At 50.4% G+C, this 25,375-nt stretch overlaps 1 protein-coding gene across 1 annotated transcript in view; it reads right to left on the bottom strand.

Moving 5' to 3' along the window:
- ELP1 (elongator acetyltransferase complex subunit 1) overlaps nt 1-25,375 on the bottom strand; it is a 754,242-nt gene that overhangs the window by 288,522 nt on the left and 440,345 nt on the right. The window contains exon 27 of the mRNA XM_085636502.1: nt 2,766-2,863. Coding sequence (XP_085492628.1) covers nt 2,766-2,863 — 98 coding nt within the window. The remainder of the gene's footprint in view (nt 1-2,765; nt 2,864-25,375) is intronic.

The following is a 25,375-nucleotide window of genomic DNA, read 5'->3' as shown; positions in this document are numbered from 1 at the left end:
TGAATGCATCAGCCTAAGAGGCAAGCTGGCATTGATAGACCTCAATGCCAAACTGAAAGAAGAGAACATGCGTTTCTCAAATGTTTCAAGGTGCTTTAATTCTCTATCAGGTAGGGTGGTGTGGAAGAAGTTTGTGTTGACTCTGGACAATAAAGCTTGCACCACTAAACTTTCTGGAGTTGGGTGCTGTGTTAAGAAAGCCAGATTACCTGCGGCATTTTGATGGCACCTCACTATTTGCCTATTAACCAGCAGTTCCCAGCATGGCTATTGCTTTGCCTATGTCATTAGAGGAATGTCCGCAATAGGGAATCTGTAGTTGTCGATCTGAGTTGTAGGACTTCAGTAAGTACATTCGTTTTCACCACCACAGAAGGCAATTGGATATCAAGGACCTCAGGTGCTCTTTGCATCACCATTACAAACGAGGCACCTTCTTAAATATCAGGACCAGGAGGAGAGATCAGTCCAGTATCTCAAGAAGTATCCAGCCTGCAGGCATCTTGTAGCTCATCATACAATCTGTTCTTATTGTAAGGTTGAAAAAACTCCTTCCCTTCATCCTAGCAATCATTGTCAGTCAGTGCCGAACAGACTGTAAATAATCTGGGACTTTCCTTGAGGAAACAGCATGGTGTCAGTGTCTGATGGGTTGCCGGAAGACTGCGATCCTGAAAAATCAGGGTGCAGCCTCATTCAAAGTCAGCTCGGAGACAGAGAGCACTAAAAGTTGCACTTTACTGTCTGGCGTTGATGCTCAGAGGTTCAGTATGGGTTGTGGCACCAGGACCAACATCAGTATCGAAGCTGGTGCACAACCCAACAATCCTAGAGGTTCCAACTGGTTTCGAGGGTAAACCCGCCCGGAGATCCACAGTTGGAGGTCCATGTGGTTCCTTGGGGCCCGAGGGCATGTCAGAAGGAGCCGGGCAGCATGCCAAAGAGGCACAGCATGGAGTCACAGAATTCCTGAATGTGCTGCATTGTCATTTCTTCCTTGACTTACCCGATTACTCAGACCACAACAGAGATCTGACGCAGAAACCACTTTGGGGACCGGATAGGGAAGTTTCCTTCAACTTCAACGATTCATGGTGAAGAGTCTTCCAGTGTTTGGAGACATTCAGCTGCGCTTCACAGTCAAGGATGGCCTTTGGATTTATCAGGGTTCAGTCGCTGCAGGCCTTGGCGTCATGGTCTAACGCCAAGCATCAAAGACAAATGTGGTAGGAAATCTGCCTTTTGAGAGACAAGGGTTAGCCTTAGATCTGCATCTGGTGGCACAAAAAGAAAATAACTGATGACAGCGTGCTTGAGTGGCACTCATATGCTGCTCTACTGTCATTTCTGGACCAGAACCAAGCTGGTGCAAAGCCGTGCAACGCCACCCACCGGACACAAAAGAGTAAGTGCAAAGCTTTCTGATCCAGTCTGATGCTTGGGAGAGTATTCAAAAGGTGAGATATCTGAGGTTAGAAGTATGTCAGAAATGACATTAAGTAAAGTTATGCAGCTGTTTCTTGCTTGCAACAAAACCACTTTATGGTCAGCACGTGCTTCATAAGTATTCATACTTCAGATATTTATGTGCTTACAGACCCAGAACATTTTTCTGCACTTCTGTAAAATTTCAGGAACAGTTTCTTTTTTCACTAGTATTGTTTTCTATTAGATCTGAAATATTCTTCCAGCCCATTTGTGACTTTTACTCTTTACTTCAACGTAAGAGGTACTCTTGTGGGACTGGCAAAAATAATCTACTCCGCAATAAATAGTTCAGATATCAAGCAGGTTCTAATATCTGGGGCACAAAAGCCTTCCTGGCAGGATTCATATCTCAAGGATGGAAGTTTTGTCATTGACTTGGCCTGCTAGCCTTTGCCATTTCCACACTTCTGCCAAAATTGGCCCACTTTCTGGGAGACTTTTCTAGGTGGCAAATGCCAGCAGATTCCCAGAGTGCTAAATAATATTAGGATAAGACATTGGTCCGGCTCCATTTTTAAGACAGAAAATATAAAACATTTGACATCAATATCTGCGGTGTGGTTTTGGGAGGAGGGTCGATTTGCCTTGAATTTCCTTTGCTGTGCGGACAAAAGCCATGCATTCCTTCTACATTGTTGCTCCAGTCGATAAGGCCTCTTTCGTTTTCAACTTTAGCACTACAAGACTTATCTGGTATTCCTCTTGCTCCTTATCTCCTGATTTACTTTGAGCAAGACTTCCATAACTTTCCCACTTTACCACAAACTACTAGGGTAACAAAAAATATATTAAAACACTGCAAAACATAATTCAGGGCAACAGACTTGATTTATTAATTGTAGGGATTTGCACAAATAAGAAGATGTATGGTCTGCAAATTACTCTCGAAATGAAGAATACCTGGTTAGAACAAGTGTGTGCATGATCTGAATAAAAAAAGAGAGTTGAAGCTCTTTCACCTACGAGGAAAACCATGATCTTTGATCATATACATGGAGAGAACACAAGGACAAAAGGTCAAATATTGCATGAATGTAACAGGTGATTGCAGGCAGCATGGGCCTTTCTGTTAAAATAGCTTGAGCCTTTGCAACGATTAATCTATTTCTGGCCGGATCAGATGGTGACTTACTTTCTTATAAAAAAAACTGTTACAATTGTGAAGAAAGTCAGGTGAATAAAAGGGAGAATGTTTAAGGTACATTTACTGGAAGTAAAACGTATTTTAATCTGACTGATATAGAAAAACCATTTAAATTGCTCCCGTTAGACATTACCTTATACTCCTGAGTTCCTGGCTGGAAAAGCTTTAGGCCTTCTGTATATAGTTTATGATCCTTAACCAACTTAACAAATTCTGAGAAATGCTCTGGTCCTGGAATAAAATGAAAATATTCGTTAACACATACAGGATACAAATGGTTACTTTGAGAGCAATATCAAATAATATAGTCAAATAATCGTTTAACATTATGTAAATTGTTAAGGAGAAGTCTACAAGAGAAAAAAAGCAGACAACCTAGAGCAAAACATCATATGGAGAAGGATATCTGCTTCTTGGTATAAATCTCAGCATATAGTAGGATTCAAAAGACCTTGCACTCTTACAGGCATTACATATTAGTTTAGGTAGATAGGACAATGGTGCATACAAAACAGTAGCTCATCAGAACATGTTGGACATGGATATGGTTTTGGCCACCTGGATGGAAGCAAAGAATGACTCAGTCCAGTATCATGTGTAACGTTTTGTTTTAGTGTTCTTTTCCTTTTATTGTATGTCAACTGAGCTGTGGCCAGATTTTGACCAAGATTAAGAAAATTGACCATGTCTGCAGTAATAAGGGTGCTTTAATCGCCAGTACTGCATTACATTATTTGGCATTTCTGTCAACAACTTCAAGTAGAAAACATCACTGTCGCTTTTTCTCAATATTTATCGTTTTTTACATCAATTATTTTCTTTTTTGCTTTTTTCTTCCCTTTAATTGATATAATGGTTTTGTTAACAGCAGATTGCCATTCATTCCATAGAAGTCACATGAATTAGTTTTGCCACACAACACAGCCCCTATCCTTTTTTTCAGCGGTAATGGGGAAGGAATCAAAATTAATATATACTTCTCCAGTAGAAATACCCTGCTTTTGGTGAAAAACAAATGATCACAAACATCAATCTATGCTTTTGCATTGAATGTTTCTGCAACCAACTTGCTGAACAAGCCCCTTACTGTCAGTGACACTCTTCTCGGTGGATATTCTGTCTAGCCACAGATTCTTCACTATCTAAATCGCCCCAGGCCCCAGACCCTTGACCCTTGACCCACCAGGTAGGTCGCTCCCCCTCCGCACAGCTCCGCCTGTGTGTCCCTGCCCCAGCTGCCGCTGCTGAGGAAGTTCGAAGCCCTCCTCCACTCGCAGGCTACCACCTGCGCCTCATCCCTGGTGGCCAGTGGTAGGCTGTAAGTTTGTTTATCTTCCACCTTATTGTTTTACTGTATTGCCTGTATTTTCATTGTTGTGTCTGTCTTCCACCGCTGCCTGTACGTGGTCCTTGCCTGTTTTCTTTCCTTCTGTACCCCTCGCTGCCCCTGTGTCTTTGCCCGGTTTTTCCTTTTGTACCCCTCGCTGCCTCATGTCCCTCTGCCTGGTTTTTCCTTCTGTACCCCTCGCTGCCCCATGTCCCTCTGCCCGGTTTTCCCTTCGGTTCCCCTCACTGCCCCGTGCCTCTCTGCCCGTTTTTGCCTTCTGATTCTTAGCTGCCCCTGTATTTCTGTGCTCCTTTTTGCCTTCTGTGCCACACGTTTTTCATTGATTTTGTGCCCTTTGCCTTCTGTGCCACTCGGTTCCCCCTCGTTTTCGTGCCCTTTTTGCTCTCTGTGCCACTTGTTTTTCCCTCGTTTTTTGTGCCCTTTTTCCTTCTGTTCCCTCCGTCGTCTCTCACCGCCCCTGCTGCTGTGTCCCCTGCGGCACGCCCCCCTGACTGCCCACTGCCCATTAGCTGCCCCCGCCTCCCAGCTGCTCCTCCCTCCCACCTCCCTATATATGCCGGCCGCTGTGCGGCCGCGCCAAAGGTGCACCTAAGGCAAGCCCGTCTGCGCCCGTCCGTGCCTGGACCGCGCCCGAACCCCTGGCTCCCGCTCCCGCAATGACGACCGCCGCCGCTACGATGCCAGCACACTCCACGCCCTCAACCCTGGACGGACCCAAGCCTGCTTCAAGGCCGCCCCAAAACGCACACACGGTCCCTTCACCTGCCGGAATCGCAGCTACACCAGCCTCAGAACCGACAAACAACCCGCCAAGAAAGACCGCACCCACCTGCGATGCATACTACTGAACACCCGCTCCGCTCGCAAACACGCCGTCGAGCTCTGGGACTTGCTCGACACAACATCCCCGGACGTCGCCTTCCTGACAGATACCTGGTTGAACGACTCCTCCGCACCCGACATCGCCATAGCCATCTCAGACGGCTACAAGATCACCCGCAGAGACCGCACCGTCGGAGGAGGAATCGCCATCGTCCACAAGAACAGCATCAGGGACTCGACTAGCACCGACGACGCGATCAGCACCGCCGAACACATGCACTTCCAGATCCACACAGACCCCAACCCCACCCCCAGAGGCACCCTCGTCTACCGACCCCCCAGACCCCGCCCCCAGTTCAGCGACTCCATCGCCGACTTCATCAGCACGCACGCCCTGATCTCCACCAACTACATCCTCCTCGGAGACCTGAACTTTCACCTTGAGAACAACAACAACTCCACAACCCTGATCGATAACCTCGACAACCTCGGACTAAAGTAACTCGTCACAACGCCTACCCACTCCGCCGGCCACACACTCGACCCCATCTTCTCCTCAAGCCTGCATGTCTCCGTCAGCCACACCACCAAACTCCTCTGGACCGACCACCGCTGCATCCACTTCACCTTCCAGAAACCTACCACACACCACCGCGCCCAACAGATCCCCCGCCGCTGCTGGAGCAAAATCACCGAAGACCAACTACATGCAAACCTCGCTCTCAGCCCACCCACCGAACCCTCCAACACCGACGACGCTGCCCACAGCCTCAGACGCTGGATCGAAGACTGCGTCAACACCCTCGCCCCGCTGAAGAAACCCCCCTACAGAGACACCAGCAAAAGGGCCAGCTGGTTCACCCCAGAACTCCTAGCCTCCAAGCGCGCCTGCCGGAAACTAGAGAAAAAATGGCACAGCGAACAAACTCCGGACAACCGCGCAGCACACACGGACGCCAGCCGCAACCACCACCACCTCATCAGGGCCGCCAAGAGAACCTCGTTTAAAGACCACCTCGACAACAACGCACACAATAGCAAGGAGCTCTTCAACATCGTGAAGGAACTCTCCAACCCCAGTTCCAACACCAACGACATCCCGCCGTCACAAGCCCTGTGCGACTCCCTCGCCACCTTCTTCCCCCGCAAGATAGCAGATATCCACGACAGCTTCAACACCCAGACAGACCCAACAGACAGCAACACAACAGACCCTCCGCACACCATCGACCACGACCCCCTGCCATCCTGGGTCAGCGTGAGCATCGATGACACCATCAAGACCATGAGCACAATCCACTCCGGCTCTCCGTCAGATCATATCCCGCACCACGTCTTCAACAAAGCAAGCAGCTCCATCGCACCCCACCTACGCAACGTCATCAATCTCTCCCTCAAGACCGCAACCTTCCCAGAGAGCTGGAAACACGCCGAGATCAACGCCCTACTGAAGAAACTCAAGGCTGACCCAAGAGACCTCAAGAACTTCCGGCCCATCTCTCTGCTCTCCTTCAGAGCCAAGGTCATCGAGAAAATCGTCAACAGACAGCTAACCTGATGCCTCGAAGAAAACAGAGTCCTGGACCCTTCCCAGTCAGGGTTCCGCAGCAACCACAGCACCGAGACCGCCCTCATCGCCGCCACCGACGACATCAGGACCCTGCTGAACAATGGCGAGATTGCAGCACTCCTAGACCTTCCCGCCGCTTTCGACACCGTCTGCCACCCGCACACTATGTGCACGCCTTCACGCCGCAGGGATCCAAGACAAGGCTCTGGAATGGACCACCTCCTTCCTCTCCGGCAGACCCCAGAGCATCCGCCTCCCCCCATTCCGGTCCGAAGTCTCCGAGATCATCTGCGGCGTACCCCAGGGATCCTCCCTCAGCCCGACTCTGTTCATCATTTACATGGCCTCGCTCGCGCACGTCACCCGACAGCACGACCTCAACATAATCTCCTACGCTGACGACACTCAACTGATCCTCTCCCTCACCAAGGACCCCATCACCCCCAAAGCCAACCTCCATGAAGGAATGAAGGCTGTCGCCGACTGGATGAAGACCAGCCGTCTGAAGCTGAACTCGGACAAGACGGAGGTCCTCATCCTCGGCTCCAACCCTTCAGCCTGGGACGACTCCTGGTGACCGACGGCACTGGGAGCAGCCCCGACACCCACCGACCACGCACGCAACCTGGGAATCATCCTCGACTCAATGCTCTCAATGACCAAGCAGGTCAACGCTGTCTCCTCCTCCTGCTTCAACACCCTCCGCATGCTCCACAAGATCTACAGATGGATCCCGACAGCTACAAGAAGGACAGTCACCCAGGCCCTCGTCAGCAGCAGACTCGACTAAGGAAACGCCCTCTACGCGGGAGCCCCGACCAAGCTCATCAAACGACTACAACGCATCCAAAACGCCTCGGCATGACTGATCCTCGACGTACCACGCCACGGCCGCATCACCCCCCACCTGAGGGACCTGCACTGGCTCCCCGTCAGCAAGAGGATATCCTTCAAGCTCCTCATCCACGCACACGGCACTCCACAAGACCGGCCCAGCGTACCTCAACAGACGGCTCTCCTTCAACATCCCCAACCGCCAGCTACGCCGACCTCTCACTCGCCACCGTCCCGCGCATCCGAAGAACAACCACTGGCGGGAGATCCTTCTCCCACCTCGCCGCCAAGACATGGAACACCCTCCCACTGAGCCTACGACAGACCCAAGACCTGCTGACCTTCAGGCGGATGCTCAAGACCTGGCTGTTCGATCAGTAGCGGCCCCCCCCCAGCGCCTTGAGACCCTCGTGGGTATGTAGTGTGCTTTACAAATGACTGATTGATTGATTGATTGACTGAATCCAGAAACTATTTTCCCAGCAACTGCTCCTTGGCGCTAGTATGTGGAGCCATCAGAATTTGCAGTGGACTCACCATGCCCCCAGATGGATTTAGGACCAGATCTCTGTACTGGGGGCGAATGTTTGACATTGTTCAGCATTGCATCCATCAAATGCTCTTTTCGCATTTGTCGCACTAAGAGGGAGGAATATGCCCAGACATGGTCCCGTGCTCTCCATGCCACTGGAGTCAAGCTAGCCTGGCTGGTGAGGGGTGATAGACCGAAACCGGTCCCAGGATGCTGGTTTCCGGTCCAGGGAGGACCTGGCCTTGCAGTTCAGGCTGGACTGTTCCCATTGGGGCAGGGTCAAGACTGATTTGCATATGGTTGGGTCCAAACTGGTATGGCATGGTGAGCAGGAAAACTATGGATTTAGGCCCAGATCTCTATACTGGGGGTGAATGTTTAACATTGTTCAACATTCCGTCCATCAATTGTTCTTTTTGCATATGTCACCCTAAGTGGGACATGCATGCCCAGACGTGGGTCCCATGCTCTCCATGCCACTGGAGTCAAGCTAGCCTGGCTGATGAAGAGTAATACTCCAAAACCGGTCCCATGATGCTTGTTTCCGGCACGTTGGAATCAGTTTATAACAAAGCAGTCCACACCTTCAGATGAAGAGCGTCGGTAGTCAGTAACACATTGAGAACTGTGACATATTGAGGGAGCACGGCGAGGATTCTGCAGTCAAGAGCATTCACCAAAATGGACATTACTGAAGGTAAGTAACTTGTTCTTCTGATGGATATTGCTAATCACAGATTTCTAAGCAGATTTCAAAGCAATACCTCCCAAAAAGTGGGGGATCTGAAGACTGGATTTCACACCAGGAAATCTTGCAGGACCGATCAGGTATAATGGCCCTCCCAGGGGTAATGCAGTAATGCATATTGAAGGTGTGGATGGACACCCATGTAGGCGCTTGGACTATATCTAGCACTGGAACGCCCCTGGCGAAGGTAATAGTGATGGTGATGACCTCAGCTCTGGTATAAGGAGTCTGAAGACATCCATGAGACTCTTTTTTGGTGAAGGTGTAGCACATTTATTATGAAAAGAATGATCAATCTGGATAACGTATGTTTCTCGACTGCCCTATCCTTCTTAGCACAAGAGAACTCAACAAAACGTTTGTCATTCACTAGGTGCTCTTTGGTGCGATCGATATTTAAGCTAAGGACTATATCGGCTATATATTGTAGAGAAGAAAGTGGGGAGCTTAATACATTGTTCCATGTGGAAAGGAGTCATAACTGTTGGCACAAATGCTGCCCGAGTCTGAAACACCAGCTTATCCGACACTGCACATGTAAATATAATCTCAATGAGGAAGACAGTTTTAAGGGTCAGTAGCCTCAAAAACAGATATGCATTGGCTTGTATGGTATGCACAATAAGAAGGTAAGAACCAAGGTAAGGTCCCACTGAAACATAAGAAAAAGTACAGGAGGGGAAAGAACTCTATTAATGAAAAAAAGAAAAAACGTATCACAACTGGTGACTTAAACAGTAAGATCTTATTTTGAAAAATATAAAGAGGCTGAGAAAGCAGGTAAATAGCCTTTAACAATGCCCATGGCAATATCTTGCTCAGCCAAAGACAGGACAAACAGAAGCATTTGAGATATCTTTGCCTGAAGTCAATCCACCCATGGTCCTCGCAGCGGGCCATACATTTTGCCCAGCTGCCAGAGTAGAGGGACTTCATGGATTAGTGGTGAGCTGTCAAAACCAAGTCTACTACCTCTGCTGGCAGATCTGGTGGACTCCCCTGCCCAGAATCAATGTACCCCACACCACAGTGGAGTCTGGATAGGGAGGTGTAAGAAATTTGGCTGTTCGGTGACTGGGGTGAGTGCCCTGGTCAAGCAGCAACCACAATGCTTATCAGGGTGAGGCACAAGCCAACCCTAAATTAACCTGTGCTCAACCCACTGGTAGCTAGGCACAGAGCAGTCGGGCTTAACTTGGAGGCAATGTGTAAAATATATGTGTGATTCTTCAAACATTAATAAAGTGAAAACATCATATAAAAGGACCCCATACCAAGAACTTTCTTTATTAATTAAAACAAGACCAAAACGACAATATGCAATCAGTAGTACCGGAGATAAACAATTTTAAGGATTCTAGAGAAAACCGCACCAAAAAGCAAAAAAAGCTCTAACTGTGGATATCTGGTCGCACTGGCCCAGGACAAAGTCACAAGTTCAGGCCGAAAGCAATAGAGTGCGGGCTGGCTACAGGGTCTCAGTAAAGCTTGCTGTACAAAGTACCTTAAATCCTGGATTGTGAAGCGGTGCGAGGGTCCGCAAAGATGCGTCGCACAGCTGAAGTGATGCATCAGTTCTAAAATGCGGTGAGGATGCAATGCGAGGGCCTGCTTAGTTGTCGAGAATCCTGTTGGTGAAGCTTGCTATGCAAAGTCAGAAGTCGAGATTGCGGTGAGCAATCGGGGTGATGTGTCAGTTCCAAAGAGCTGTGGTGAGGAGTCCAGCATCGGCGTAGAGGCTGCTGTAGACAAGAGATGCGAAGGCCCATGAAAGGGATGCGTTACGCAGTCGGGACGGGGTGTCGGTGCCCGAAAAGCTGCAATGTGATGTGGATCTTTACAACGGCCCAATACAAGCAGCAGCAGCAATGAGTTTGAATTGCTCGGGTTTATTCTGAGCAGCAGAGGATATGTGTCTGTTCCGCTGGAACCACAGAGGCTGGCAGAGCACATTGAGCCCACTTCCAAGGATCCAATACCGGGATGGCAAGACTTAGACACAAAGATGGCAGAGTCAAGGTGGAGATGCAAGGCTGTTGGAAGCATGTTGTGTCCCTGAGGCCTCAGATCAGGAGGCAAGCCAATAGCCCTTGAAATCACTCTAGGTTCAAGAGATGCAGGTCCAGGTAAGAGGGCAGTAGTTCGTTCAGAGCAGCAGTTCAGAAGTCCTTCCAGCAGCACATCAGTCCTTCTTCCGGGCAGAGTATCCACAGGTCCAGAAGTGTACTAAAGAGCTGGTGTCCGAGGTCCAATATTTATACCTAGTTCTGCCTTTGAAGTGGGAAAAAGGTACTTGAGGTACTAGTGCAAAGGTGCCCTGCCTCCCCCACACTGACTCCAGACTAACTACACGGGGTATGCAGCCCTTTGTGTGGAGGCAAGACATAGCCTTTTCAAGTGTAAGTAGGGCTGCTCCCAGGCCCGCCCTCCCTCCCAGTGATGGCCCATCCAGGCACACCTAAGCTCTCTATTGTGTGTGACTGTTTAGGAAGAACACCCATATCGCAACTGTCAGCTACACCCAGTCATGTCACCAGAGACAAGCTACAGGCGCCTAATGGCTAGGGCAGGAAAATGACAACTTAATAAAAAGTTTTCAAAAATGTAAATTAAAATCAGACTTCATCATAAGTTAAGATTTTTAATTTCGGATTTCAGGGACTGGTTTCCTGCTCCCATTTGGAACTTACAGCCTATTAAATGTAATAAGATAACTCAAATGTTATTCTATGGAAGAGGCCTTGCAGTGGTGAAAAATGAATGTAATCGTTTTTCACTACCAGAACAAGAAAAGCTTTTTTTGCCAGGTCGAGATGACAGCTTATAACTGCATACACAGACTGAAACATCTTTAAGGTGCTACATAAGTGGGTGGCACAATCACTAGTAGCATTTAATTTGCAGGCCCTGGGCACAGATAATGTCACTTTACTAGGGACTTACAAGTAAATTAAATAGCACAATTAGATATAAGCCAATCCAACACGTTTTAAAGAGAGAGCACATGCATTTTAGCACTGGTTAGCAGGGGTAAAGTGCCCTAAGGCCAACAAAAAAGAATTCAGCAAATAACTGGAGGGGAAACAGTAACAAGTTTGGGGTGACTCTGCAGAGAGGGCCTGGTCCATCACGAAGGGAGAATGGTGAGGTTGGACTCCATCATCTACCTTTGCAAGTCTCAAGTTGACTCATCCAACACATACATGTTGTCTGAGAGGCACTCCCAAGTGCTGAGCCCACTGAAGATGGAGGTTCCACTGCTGAGCCTGCATGTATCAAAGACATGAGGCAAAAGCAGAATACGCAGAGCCAGAAGACCAGGAAGCACCAGAACCATCCAGACTAAAACACTGGGCTGAGCACAAAACGTCTGTATCATATCCTGAATGTGCTGGAATCGCTTTGAGCACCACATTATCTAGCAGAGCCCCTATAAAGGGAATCTTCTGGACTGGCCAAAGGTGGACTTTGACGTTTTGATGGAGAATCTTAATGCAAACAGAAGCGAGATGGTCATCTGCAGGTGGTCTGTGACTGATTGGAACTAGTTCACTTTCAAATGCTAGTCATCCTGGTATTATGTGCCCTCCTGAACCTAAAGATGGACCAAGATCATCATTATCATCACCTTCCTGCAGCTGAAAATGTTCCTTTCCTACCATGAGACACGCTGGTGGGAATGGAGGATGGGTAAATGCAGGTCTGAATGAAGGTGTTTAAGAACCAAAGGTTCAACATTGTGGGAGTGCATTGTCCAGTTGGACACTAAAGACATATTAAGAGTAGTACTTTTTTGCCACTTTCACTCTTGGGTACTTTCCCTTTGTCCAGCAATCACTGAACCTCTATGGCCAGGAGGGAGGCATGTTCTGCCAAGGTATGAGTGAAAACAGGAGAAACTGTAGGGGGTTTGATAAGGAAGTATGTAACTATGAATCACAACTTGCGATGATCCATGGTTACGGCATGGCAGTTGGACAGGTAAAAGAATATTCTGTTCCCCGCTCGCAACTCCCAAAGAGGGGAATCAGAGAAGCTCGGCTGCAGCGGCAGGTATGAAGATGACTACGACTGGCCCTGTTGATGGCAGTCCTGTTATCTTGGACCACCAAAAGGGCTGAACGGTCTTCTCGTTGGCCTGAGATGGCTGTCTCTTGCAATAAAGCCAGGCCCTGGTAGAAAACCCTAAATGTATGGGTATGGCTGATGGAACCTACAGTCCAGAGAGAACAATCCTGAAGATCAGGCCCCAGTACAGCTATCATTAAACCTCTCTGAGGCTGAATCTGCCTTGCCACCAAACAACCTGGGGGATTACTGCACATCTCACAGCAGGAATCACAGGCTCTCATATATATTTGGCCATGTCCTGTCTGCTGTTTGTCTGGTTGTGCAAAGGAAATCAATAAATCATCAGTGAGGGTAGGCATGATGTTGCTTGCCAAAGGACATGACTGTATCCGCCTAACAGGCAGACTACATTTAGAGATCACAAAGTGAAGTTGGCAGAAGAGAACACCCTCTTTCTTACCGTGCGTCAATGGGCTTCAGTTCTCTATCAAGCAGGGCAGAAGGATAGGCATTCAGTTGACTTTGCTGGCTTAGAAAGTAAAGTTTTTCTCTTTTCTGAAACAGAATCAAAGAAAGAAAGCAAGTGGCACTGAAGTTCTTGTGTACAGTACCTATTGGTTAGTCACTGTTCCACTTCTATTACTGTAGACTGATAATGGTATTAATGAATGATTATTTTTTTACTAAGCATATTTGTAGAAGTACACAAGTCCTTGTGCAACACTATGGACTACCAGAAACTTCTTCCATTCCTTACTTTTAAGAACTGGATTCGGATTTGGCCCGGCATGGTTGACGCAGATGGGTAAAAGGAAAACTACCATGAATGGAGGCGAGTCATCCAACACCTTAGATGCCTTCCTTATAAGAGCCTCTGATGCTCTGAACAAGGAGATCCAGACTGTAGAGCGCAGACTATCCAGCAATGCCCGTTTACTCGCCCACTTGCACTAATATCGGGACTCCAAATGCAACGGCGGAAGACCTGTCTATTCCCTCTCTCCCTCTACCACCTAAGCAAACTGTAACTCGCTCTAAATATAAAAACTCACGGGCTAATGGTAGAGCCCATTCTCCTATTGTCCATATTGAGCCACCGCCAAAGAGGATAAAAGGGGGAGTAAGATCAGTTACAAAGCCAACATCTGCTACTGTATCAGAGGCCTCAATAGCTTCTACACCCCCAATGCCTTCAGCGGATGTCTTGCTACTAAAAATGGAACAGTCTTTCACTCGCCTGATACAGCCATTTTCAGATAGGCTAAGAAAAATTGAAGCAACCCTGGAGTCCCTATATTCAAGAATTACAAGCACCAACGGTTGCAATCGGGCGGGGGCTAAGGAGATGTCCCCTCGCTCTGAGCCTACTATAATCCCACATATCCTTTAACCACACGGGACAGTGCGAGACCAATTAGCGAGGTCTCAAAGGCAAGAGGCCCACAAGCAGTAGATATCGGGGTCAGTGAAGCCCGAAACAACTTTAAACCTCCATACATGCAACCCACTCATCCCCCTCACTATCCTTCCCTTCACCCTTTGCGATCACGGGGGGCACTTAACTCACTTCCACCTTTGTCTCTACTGTCAGCGATACATTCTAGAGATTTTGATAATGAAGTGATAAACAGGACAAACCGTCACCATGATTCAAAATTGGACCTTCCCCCCGCTGCCTGCCCCTATGTCATAGTCCTGGGCGAATGCCCCGAAGCTAGCGGACACTCAGATAGAATCTACAGATCAACTTATTACCAAGGAATGCCATTGGATTAACAAGCACGGGGGGTGGTCGAGGGGAGTTATTACAGTGTATTCTAATGGCAAGAGGGGTAGCTTGGGTAGGGAACTCTAAGAAACCTTCCAGGGGGATTGCTTGGTTGTTAATTTTTATTCATACCACCTGATTCAGAAACTGTTTTGGCACTCACCTGATACAGCTACACAACAAACCCAGATGTTCACACTACCCCTTGGCTTCTTCTACAGACTCTGATAGACCATCTAACAGGGCCCAAAGCTTTTCAAATTCTCACAGCAAGGAGCCTTTAAGCCTATTCTCAGGTTGCTCTTCTACACACCTCCCCACTAACAACCGCTTTTGCGCTCTGATAGATCTGGATTGGCGTGATTGACAGGGGGGAATGGGACCTCTATTAACTCATCTAAAAGTCCTAGGGATCTGGGGCTCGATTAATCTAATATCCAGGTGGCACCTGCTAATCACTCACCCACTCTCAGTGACCATGTCAAACTAGCTTCCTGGAATATCGCTGGCCTAAAGTTCAAAGTGCTCAACTCAGATTGGTTAGCAATTATCAACAAACATGACCTGATCTGCCTCCAGGAAACATGGGACAGAGGACCAATTTATCTAGACGGCTATCGCTCCTTTTATACCCCAGCCTGCCCATCTGCTTCTGGATGTGCAAAGGGGGGTATTTTAACGTTACTAAAAAAACACCTTAAATTTAGCAGTCTTATCATTCCTTAATGTTTCTTCCTATTACCACTTTCTTCATTTAAAGGAACCAAATGGGGACAGCATTCTTTTGATTAATTATAATAATAATAATAACTTTAACACAAATATTAAAGAGATTGTGGATATGCTGGAAAGAGATGTCAATACCTTTTCTAAGAGCCTTAAGCACCCCCAAAAATCCTATGGATGGGTGACTTTAACGCACACTACTGCACTTTACCAAATAAAACAGCATGCGGCCTGTTTAACGATTCAGGTGATCCAATTTCCCATTCTACACATAATGCCTATGGCGATGCTCTGAATATGCAATTTTTCATCAATGACCTGGAAATTATGAATCCAATTGACCCCGGCTCCGGTTTATTAAAACATACCTTTAAATTGACCAGCCAGAGTTCAACTCTAGATTATTTATTGACTTCTTCATCCCTGTGTAAATTTATCTAGAATATTGCAATTATGCCATATGGATTTAGTGACCTTCACACCCTAATTGCCAACGTGGTATGGGGAAGAACTCCTTTTGAGCAGATAAGACATATCAACCCAGTAATAAAAAGGAAAAATTGGATAATCTTAAAATGGGAAATGATAGATAAAGAGAAATTTATCACAGGAGGGGTTGGCAATAGCCTTGACGATATTATAACTTGTCTGGCAGCAATCCCTGACCCAATGCTGACATTAAATAACAGCCTTTGAAAGGATATTGTCAGAGGCAAAAAAGCTAATAACGAAGGAAAGAGGAACTTCTAACAATCCAGGCCTCAAATGGTTTGACCAGTCCTGCACGAAGGCCCTTTCTAATTTATATCTAGCACTTAGGTCTACCCCAAGGGACGCATCACTGGTTAAGACCCTACGGCTTCGTTACACAGAGGTCAGGAAGCAAAGAACAAACACCCTCAAGGAAGACGCCTGGGAGAAACTTCATCAAGCGGCTCTTTCAAAAAACTCTAGGGATTTTTGGAGAATCATTAACGCCCCATTCCTTAAACCTTTGGAAGATCCGAGTACCGCGTGCCATGTGGACGAGGTTTCTTGGATCGCACAATTTTCCTCCATTTTTAACTTTTATACGGCGGAGGTGGTTATCCAGTTGCCATTAAATAGTCCCCCTACTAACCTGTCCTTGTGTTTTAATTTACAGGAAATTCGATCTGCCCTTTTAAAGTCCACAAGTAATAGAGCCCCTGGCCGAGATGGCACTCCAGTAGACCTTTTTATGGAAAACCCCGATCTGTGGGGGCCAGTGCTCACTAATGTTTCTAATGTAATAGCCGCAGTGGGCCCACATGATTTACGGAAGAGGTCTATCATAATCCCAATCCATAAAAAGGGAGACAAAGCTCAGCCTAAAAACTATTGTCCAATCTGCTTATTGGATAGTACTGCCAAATTGATGGGTCGTGTCATACTTAATAGATTAGAGGAATGGAACACTAACAATAATATCTTGATCACAGTGCAATACAGGTTCAAAAAGGGGAGTGGCACCCAGGATCAAAGCCTCAACCTGACCCTACTAATGGCTAAGTACACTAAAGCAAAGCAGGAGAAATTATATTTGGCATTTATGGACCTCTCAGCAGCATTCAACTGTGTAACCCATCAGCACCTTTGAGAAATAATGGCAGAAATGGGTATGAACAATGCAATAACCACCTTCATCAGACAGCTTTATTCTTCAGCATCGGAAACCAGGGGGAGTGCTCTAGGTCGTTCCCAATCCTGAGGGGAGTCCGCCAGGGTTGTGTTCTTGTCCCATTACGTTTTACCATCTATACGAATGGGTAGAAGCACCCCTGTTGAATTCCACCCCGGACGTCTCATTAATTAAAAATGTACGCACCCGGAGCGCTAGGTGGTGCCGGTCCGACATAGCCGCTCGGCAGTGAGGCTCCGGACGCCTAACCCCGCGAATCCGCCTAAATCCGTGGCGAGCTGCCCTGGCCGGCCCATTCGTGGCGCAACGGAGCGCGGACCTGACACGCGGCTCTGAGCCCGAAGCTGCCTGGATTCGGCCTGGCCCACGCGACGATCGGCGACCCGGAGGCAGGCCGGCGGCTGGCAGTGGCAATCCTGGTGCTGGGACCCGGACGGGCTGCTAATCGAGCCCGCGGCTCCAGCGTGGTGTCTAGGCCCGGCCTTCCTGTGACATCGGCGGCCTTGTAGAGACACTTTAGTTGCCGCTGCTGGCCCCTCCCTCCCCCCGGCGAGAAGAGAGGTGTTCCCGCCCCAGGACTGCAGGCGGTGAGTGTGGGGGTGCGGAGCGGGCCCCGGGGGGCCGCACTTTGGTGGACGGCGGCCGGTGAGTGCGGCGCTGAGGAAGGCGTGTGAGTGGGGCGGCCCTGGCTGTCGAGGTGACCGGGGAGTGGTGGGGGGGCCCCCCTTCGGGCCAGGTGTCGACGGTCGGGGTCCGGCTCCCCCTTCCCCCCCTGCATCCGCCGCTGCACTTGGACCTGGTCCCTCGCGATCTGCGGGGGCCGTTGAATGGCGCCTTAGCTGCTCGGGCCGCAAGCCGGCGGTCGGTGAGTGCGGCATCCTTAACCCACCCCCCCCCCCCCCCCCTGGCTGCAGGCTTTACGCTGTCAGCTGTGAAGGGTCAAGATCCGGGGGAGGGCGACCTGAGCTGAATCCGGTACCCGCGGCCCCGGGCTGAGTGGTGGCATCGGCGGTTGGGGATCCACCGCGAGGTGCCTGGATTGGGGGCGGTCCATCCTGCCTGTTCACCGAGGACCATCTTGAAGGGCTTGGGCGACTGCACGGACTGATCGGGTCCTGTGACTTCGCTGGGGGCGCCGTGGATCTGGCCTTTGCTGTGTTGTCCGGTAGGAGGTGGCTCGCTGCCCTGGGTACTGGCGGGCCTTGAACCTGGAGTTTCTAGTCGGCGGCCTTGAGCGCTATTCGGCTGCCTCTTCTGACAGCGCGCAGAGACGTGATCGGCATTGCTGGTGACAATCGGCCTGCCGGACGGGTGAGGGGCCCCGGCTGTGCATCCTCCCCTCCTGCCATCTGCCGCCCTGGTCCCTGTGGGGTCTCTAGTGGCCGTGACATCCCCTGTTGATCGTGGGGCGGCCATCATGGGTAAGTACAGGGCTTCCAGGCCGCCAGCCGCTGCCACCCAAACCAGGATTGATCAGTACACGACCTCGGAGAGGGGGGCGGGCTCGAATGAGGCGGCGACTTCAGCCCCCAACACAGACCTAACAGCCATTTTGCAGGTCATCAACGCCTCCCGCTCCTCCCTGGAGGGTATGGGTGGGGAGATCAAAGTCGACATTGCCCTCCTCCGGCAGGACCTGCGTAACGCCACTGCCCACATCTCCGAAGCCGAATCAAGAATATCGACAGCCGATGACGACATCCCGCAGTTACAGGACCAAGTGCGAGAGCTGACCACCCACTCTAAGGAACTGCACCGCCGGGCTGAGGATGCTGAGAACCGCGCCCGGCGTAGTAACCTCCGCCTGGTGGGATTTCCGGAGGGGGCAGAATCGGGCCGTGCAGATGATTTCCTGGAACGCTGGTTTAAGTCCTGGATGCCGGCGGACAGCCTGTCAACCTGGTTTGTGGTGGAGAGGGCCCACCGCTCCCAGGCCTCCGGGTGCGCCCCCCGCCCTTTCATCTTAAAGATCCTCAATTTCAGAGACAGGGACGCGATTCTCCATGAGGCCAGGCGTAAAGAGACTCTCACATACCAAAACCACACTATAATGATCTTCCCGGACTACACCCCGGAGGTCCAGGAGCTCAGGCGATCCTACAAGGAGGTGAAGCAGAAGATGCGGGCCATGGGCCTCCAGTACCAGCTTCAGTTCCCGGCACGCCTCTGGGTCATTTTTCAGCACAAAGCAATATTCTTTGACACGCCGCGAGCAGCCTGGACCTGGTTGACAGAGGAGCGTCCTTTGCACAGATCTGGGCAGGGTTCACCGGCGGCTGGGCATCGGGGACAGGAGGCGCCCTGGCCGTCCAGAACCCATCGACGGCGACGCACACTGCCCCGGAGGCGCGCAGCAGGAGAGGCGATCGTAACGCGCTCCGTAGGCCGCCAGCCGCAGAAATAGACCTTACGGATCTTTCCCGCAGTCCGGTCATTTGATTTCCTTTAATGCAGGTGGACTTGTGTAAGGGGGAAGGGATTTGCTTTCCAGGCTGGCGATGCGAGGGACTGGGCTTCAGTGTTCACTACAATTGCAGCTCTCGGCCAGGGCAGGAGATTTTGTCTTATTCCGATCTACTGAGGGGTCCACTAGATGCTCAAGTCCGAGCGTTTTAGCTTGGTTGTTGTTCCATACTGTTCAGGCGACAGATGCTTCTGTTTCTGAAGTATAGGGTGGGGGGTTGGGGTTGGTTTGGGGGTGTTTCTTCCTCCTAGGGGGGCTTTCGTTGGTGGGGGATGATTTCCTCATTGTTGTGGTTCTATGGCATCCAGACTCTGTTGACCTGCTCCCATGTCTGCTCTCCCGATGTCTCTCCCTCCGGGGAGACCATGCGCTTGCGCCCCCTTCAGTTTTCCTACGGGTGGCCCCTTTCTGCACGCTCCCCAGCCCTCCTTGCAATTGACTCCGGGGTTATCCGTTCCCCACAAGGGAAGCGCTTCTTCTGAAGGCACCGGTCCCCAACACACGCAGAGATGGTGCCGTACTCTGCTCCCTGCTCCAGGCTCGTTCCCCTTAACTTATGAAGTTCCCTACGGTGTGAGGGATACGCTCCCTCTACTCCGGAAGATGAGAACTCTGGTTAGGCATGCCCCCGACTACACTTATGGCTGACACAACCCTTCCTAGGGCTGCCATGCGCATACTGTCCTGGAACGTAAATGGTCTTTTGGACCGTTTCAAACGCATGGCTGTCCTCAAATATGCGCAGTGCATGGAGATCGACGTGCTCCTCCTTCAATCAATCAATCAATCAATCAAGAAATTTGTAAAGCGCGCTACTCACCCGGAGGGTCTCAAGGCGCTAGGGGGAGGGGGGTCCGCTACTGCTCGAACAGCCAGGTCTTGAGTTGCTTCCTGAAGGAGAGGTGGTCTTGGGTCAGGCGGAGGTGGATGGGGAGGGAGTTCCAAGTCTTGGCTGCCAGGTAGGAGAAGGATCTTCCTCCCATGGTGGCTCTTCGGATGCGTGGAACAGCGGCGAGGGCGTGGCTGGTCGATTGTAGCTGGCGGGTGGGAGTGTAGAAGGTCAGGCGGTTGTTGAGGTACCTGGGGCCCAGGTCGTGGAGAGCCTTCTATGCGTGGGTGAGGAGTCGGAACGTGATTCTCTTGCTGACGGGGAGCCAGTGCAGGTCTCTCAGGTGTCCGGAGATGTGGCTGTGTCGGGGGATGTCAAGGATGAGTCGTGCGGAGGCGTTCTGGAGACCCACCTCCTCGGTAATAAATGTCCCTTTCTCGCCCGCTACGGATATGACAGGGTTTGGCACTCCGGCTTTGCTAGGGGATCCCGGGGGGTGGCTATCCTGATCAGACGGTCCTTTCCCTTTGTACTGGCCCAAGCGCATTGTGACCCCCAGGGTATGGCGGTTGCAGTTTGTGGCACTCTCGAGGGGCGATCACTCACCTTGAAGGCCCTATATGCGGTGCCGTCCCTGTTGCAGGCTGCCCTTTCCTACAACGCAGATTTGATGCCAACGCTCCCGGCGGGCTTGCTCATTTTAGGGGGGGGCTTCAATGCTGTCTACACGCCCCATATGGATTCGACGGGCCCGATCTCACTCGCCAGAGCCGCTCGCGCGAGACAGTTTTGAAGCCCAGGGCCTGTGCGACGTCTGGAGGGTTTGGCACCCACACGCTCGTCAATACACTCACACCTCGGCGGCACATCATTCACACGCCCGGATTGACTTAATTTTCGTCCCGTCTACGGAATGTGCGGGTGTGCAGGACGCCCGCATTCTTCCAAGGGGCCTTTCGGACCACTCGCCACTGCTTCTCGCTTTCGGCCCACCTCCCTTTTCCGCCCACCCGATGTGGCACCTGAATGCCTGGTTCCTCCAGGACGAAGATTTTCGGAAAACAGTGGGAGACGAGCTTGCCGATTATTATCGTCATAATGTTGGCTCTGTCTCCTCCTCAGCCATCCTTTGGGAGGCCGGCAAGGCGACTATTTGGGGGGCTGCCCGGGGGCACATACAGCAGCAACGTTGGACACAGCTCCAGCGACTCACGGCCTGCGAGGCACAAGCCTTGGAACTTGAACGGGACCAGGAGGCATTGAGTGATGCCGCGCGTGCACGGCAGCTGGCCTTTCTGCGGGAGGAGATACGTATGCACTCTATGGGGGCGGCCAAGACTCTTTGTCGCTCCTCGGTGGCCCGGGTGTACAGATGGGGGGATAAGAATGGTACGCTCCTCCACCGGCTGGCCACCTACCCTCGCGCAAACCGGATTATTCCTGCCATTGCGGATTCCACTGGCGTGACTCACACAACCTCTGTCGCAGTGGCACAGACCTTTGCAGACTATTTTTCCCACCTATACCGGGCTCGGGCGCCGGGGATCTCCCTTGAGGAGATGATGGGGACGAGCGGGGCTGTTCTTGGGCAATTGAGAGGGGAGGCTAGTGAGATACTAGATCTGCCCATCACGCTCCAGGAAATCGATGAAGCAATTAGTCACTTGGCTTCCGGGAAGACCCCAGGGCCTGATGGCTTCCCGCAGGAATATTATGCCCACTACCGTGAAATCCTTGCCCCGAGGCTTCTGGATCTCTATGCTGAAGTGGGAGTAGGGCTCATTCCCACCCGAGACGGACACGGCTACGATAGTAATCCTTCCAAAAACACAACCCCCGTCGCAGTCTTGTTCGGATTATCGGCCTATATCTCTCATTAACACCGAGCTTAAGATATACGCTACCATCCTGGCGCAACGGCTTCGCCCGCATCTAGTCTCACTGGTCCACCCGGACCAGTGTGGATTTATGCCGGCTCGAGGGACTAGGCACTGCTTGCGGCGCCTGCATCTGGCCCTGGCCCACTGGGAGCGCCTATCTCCTTATCTGGCCCTACTACTGGTTGACTTTGAAAAGGCCTTTGATTCGGTGGGGTGGGTTTACCTCGGAGAGGTCTTGGAGCGCATGGGTTTTGGCATCCAGTTTTGTGCTATGGTCCGGGTCCTGTATGCGGATCCACGAGCCCGAGTGCTGGTGAATGGAGCCCTCTCTCACACGTTTTCCATAGGGCGGGGAACGCGACAGGGCTGCCCGCTCTCACCCCTCCTCTTCGCTCTGGCGATGGAGCCCCTGGCCGCTCTGGTCCGATCGGACCCAGTTTTTCGCGGATGGGACTGGCCGGGTATGGTCCCTAATAAGATTGCCCTATACGCGGACGACGTCCTTCTCTATCTCTCAGACCCGGCTGCTTCGGGTCCTCGTGTTCGCCAGATTCTTTGCCGTTTCGGACAGGCATCGGGTCTCCGCCTAAACCCCCAAAAATCTGTCCTGGTCCCGTTGCACCGGGAGTGCTTCGATTGGCAGTCGGATATTCCCCTCCGGAGACTCTCCTTTAAATATTTAGGGATCTGGATCACCCTTCTTCCGGAGCTCTGCTGGGCCCTCAATGTGGCTCCTGTGGTAAACAAGACCAGATCGGGCATGATGAAGTGGCAGTCGCTCCCATTGAATCCATTGGGGAGGATCGCACTCTACAAGATGATGATCCTTCCTAAGTTCCTATACATGCTACAGAATACACCCTGCTCCTTCCCCCGCTCCTGGTTCCGGGAGATGGACAAGGTAGCGACTAAGTTTCTCTGGGGTGGCGGTAGGCCCCGTCTGGCCCTGGACCGTTGTCAGATTCCTTCATACGATGGAGGCCTGAGTATGACCAACCTCTATTTGTATTATCTTGCAACTCGGCTTCTGGTGGTCCATGATTGGTTCTTGGGCGGGTGGGACGATCCGGCTTATAGGCTTGAGGTACAGCGCGTGGGGTTCTCCTCCATTCAAAACATGCTCTACGGGGCGGTGATCCCCTGTCGCTCCCGGACGTTACGCGGGCCCCCTTCTTGGCATGGCGTGCTGCTCTACGGCATACCCGCTGGACAAGGACACTGACCCTGGTCACACCACTTTGGCATGGGACTTGGCTGCGGGAGGTGACGGGGTTGGAGGGGTTTCGAGCATGGGACCTTCTGGGGATCTATCGCTTAGGTGATCTGTGGCGGGGGAGCCGCATGTGTTCCTTTCAGGAGCTTCAGGGACGATTTTCATTGCACCCTTCGCAATTCTATAAATACCTCCAGCTGCGCCACGCGGTCCAAACCCACATCCCTCTGGATTCGCGGATTCCTGACCACAGCCCGCCTGAAGCCCAGGTGATGCTGGGGTGCCTTAGGAGGGGAGGAATTTCCCGTATCTATCGTTCCCTGGTTAACAAGCCCCGGTAGACTGGGAAGGGCTGAAGCAGCGATGGGAGACCTGGGTGGGTCCATTGGATGAAGCTGATTGGAGAGACGCCCTTATGGCCCCCAGGACGATTACCACTTCAGCTAGATTGAGGCTCATCCAGTTTTATTATCGGCATGCCGCATATCTGACCCCGGGGCGCCTCTACCGTGCAGGTCTTTCCCCGGAGGCTTCATGCGCCCGCTGTGGGGAAGGCCCGGCAGACTTCTTCCACATGGTTTGGAATTGCCCACGCTTGGGGAGCTACTGTGGGGAGATTGAGCTTGAATTAACGGAGGTCCTGGGGTAGGAGGTCCCCATGACCCCAAAATGGCTTTGTTGGGGATAACGGATGGTTTGGACGGATCCCGCAATAAATAATATTTCCTAACTACTGCTCTGTTAGTGGCTAAAAGAGATATTGCTGCCGCCTGGAAGCAGGTCGATCCACCCAATTGTGCTAAATGGAGGAGGGGCGTGGACTGGTGTGCCGCACAAGAACGGACAGTATATGTTGCACGGGGATGCCCCAAAAAGTTTCGCAGAGTATGGGGGAAATGGTTAGGGGGCGTATTCTAGGGGGGGGGAGCACGGGCGAGGGATGCGGGAGGCCAAGGGAAGGGAGCGAGGATTTCGTTACTGCCTGGCATTGAGCCCATGATATGTCATTTTGATGCCAGTTCAATTTGGTCTGTTGTATGTACCTTTTAAGTTTGTTCTTCTACAAGAAAATACAAATATGATTATCAAAAAAAAATGTACGCACCCAAATTCTGCTATATGCAGACGATGCTGTCTTGTTTGCTCGTACTGGCCGAGCCGTACAACAACTATTAGGGATTTATGTAAAATATATGAGTAGCCTAGATCTAAAAACAAATGAGGCAAAGTCTCTTGTTTTGATAACTGGGCGCAGAGAGAAGAGGCCTCCACATTTTTATATAGAAGGACTTGGCACATACTGACACCTTTTCGTACCTCGGAATAACCTTTGAGAGACAACTATCTTGGTCCAACATGTTCATAACAAGAGGCCTAGCACTGGAAAAAAGTAATATAGCACTTAATTCCTTCACAAAGAAATTGGGTGCAAAGCCTCTTGATACGATCAAAAAGGTTTATTCTGCTAAATCAATATCAGTGGCAAGTTATGGGGAAGGAATGTGGGGCTATACCAATGCCCATTCTCTCCAGACTATTGAAAATCCTTTTGGAAAAGACTCATTGGCCTACCAGCGAGGTGTTTTTATGCCACACCGAGCTGGATGCCCCTTATATCGACAACATAATAATTAGATTGCCACCCATATTGTTGTGGCATTCCATCTGGAGGACTACAGTAAACCTTACCCAGAGACTAATAGAAGATTGTCTCACTTTGGATCACATGCTAAAGATACCATGGTTATTATATATTAAAAACAGCTTCACCTCACTTGGCTTAGGCCAACTATTTACATCTCCTTCAACTTGTATCACAGTATCAAAAAAATAAATTAAAAGATATTTTTTAAATAATAGGATACTGGAGCGATCTCAGTAAAATTGCTCAAAAGCGCTCGTAAAATTATATTTAGAGAGCCCAATTTAACAGGAAGGCGCCCCGAGATACTTATTTTTTGTGACCAACCCACGCCATCGATTTATCCTGGTAAGGTTTCGTTTGAACCTCATTCCTTGTATGTGTTCTTTCCCAGCTGGTATTTACTCTATAGTAGATCTTCCACCCTGTCCGTGCGATGGCTCTTCTCCTCAATCAAATTTACACATCCCCAGTGTCATCTGGCCTTGTATTTTCACAATCATTATCTAATGAATTAGTATGTTTTACTGTGGCCTAATATCTACTCCTTTCATAGAAGACTTGGCGGCTGGACCATTTTGTCCTATGAATTATGAATGTTATCCTGTTTTTAAACCTACTTTCCTAAACAAATCA

Source organism: Triturus cristatus, chromosome 2_1 (genome assembly GCF_964204655.1).
Source record: "Triturus cristatus chromosome 2_1, aTriCri1.1, whole genome shotgun sequence".
Lineage (NCBI taxonomy): Eukaryota > Metazoa > Chordata > Amphibia > Caudata > Salamandridae > Triturus > Triturus cristatus.
The sequence above is the reverse complement of the archived record's forward strand: the minus strand, read 5'-3'. Positions and strand labels throughout refer to the sequence as shown.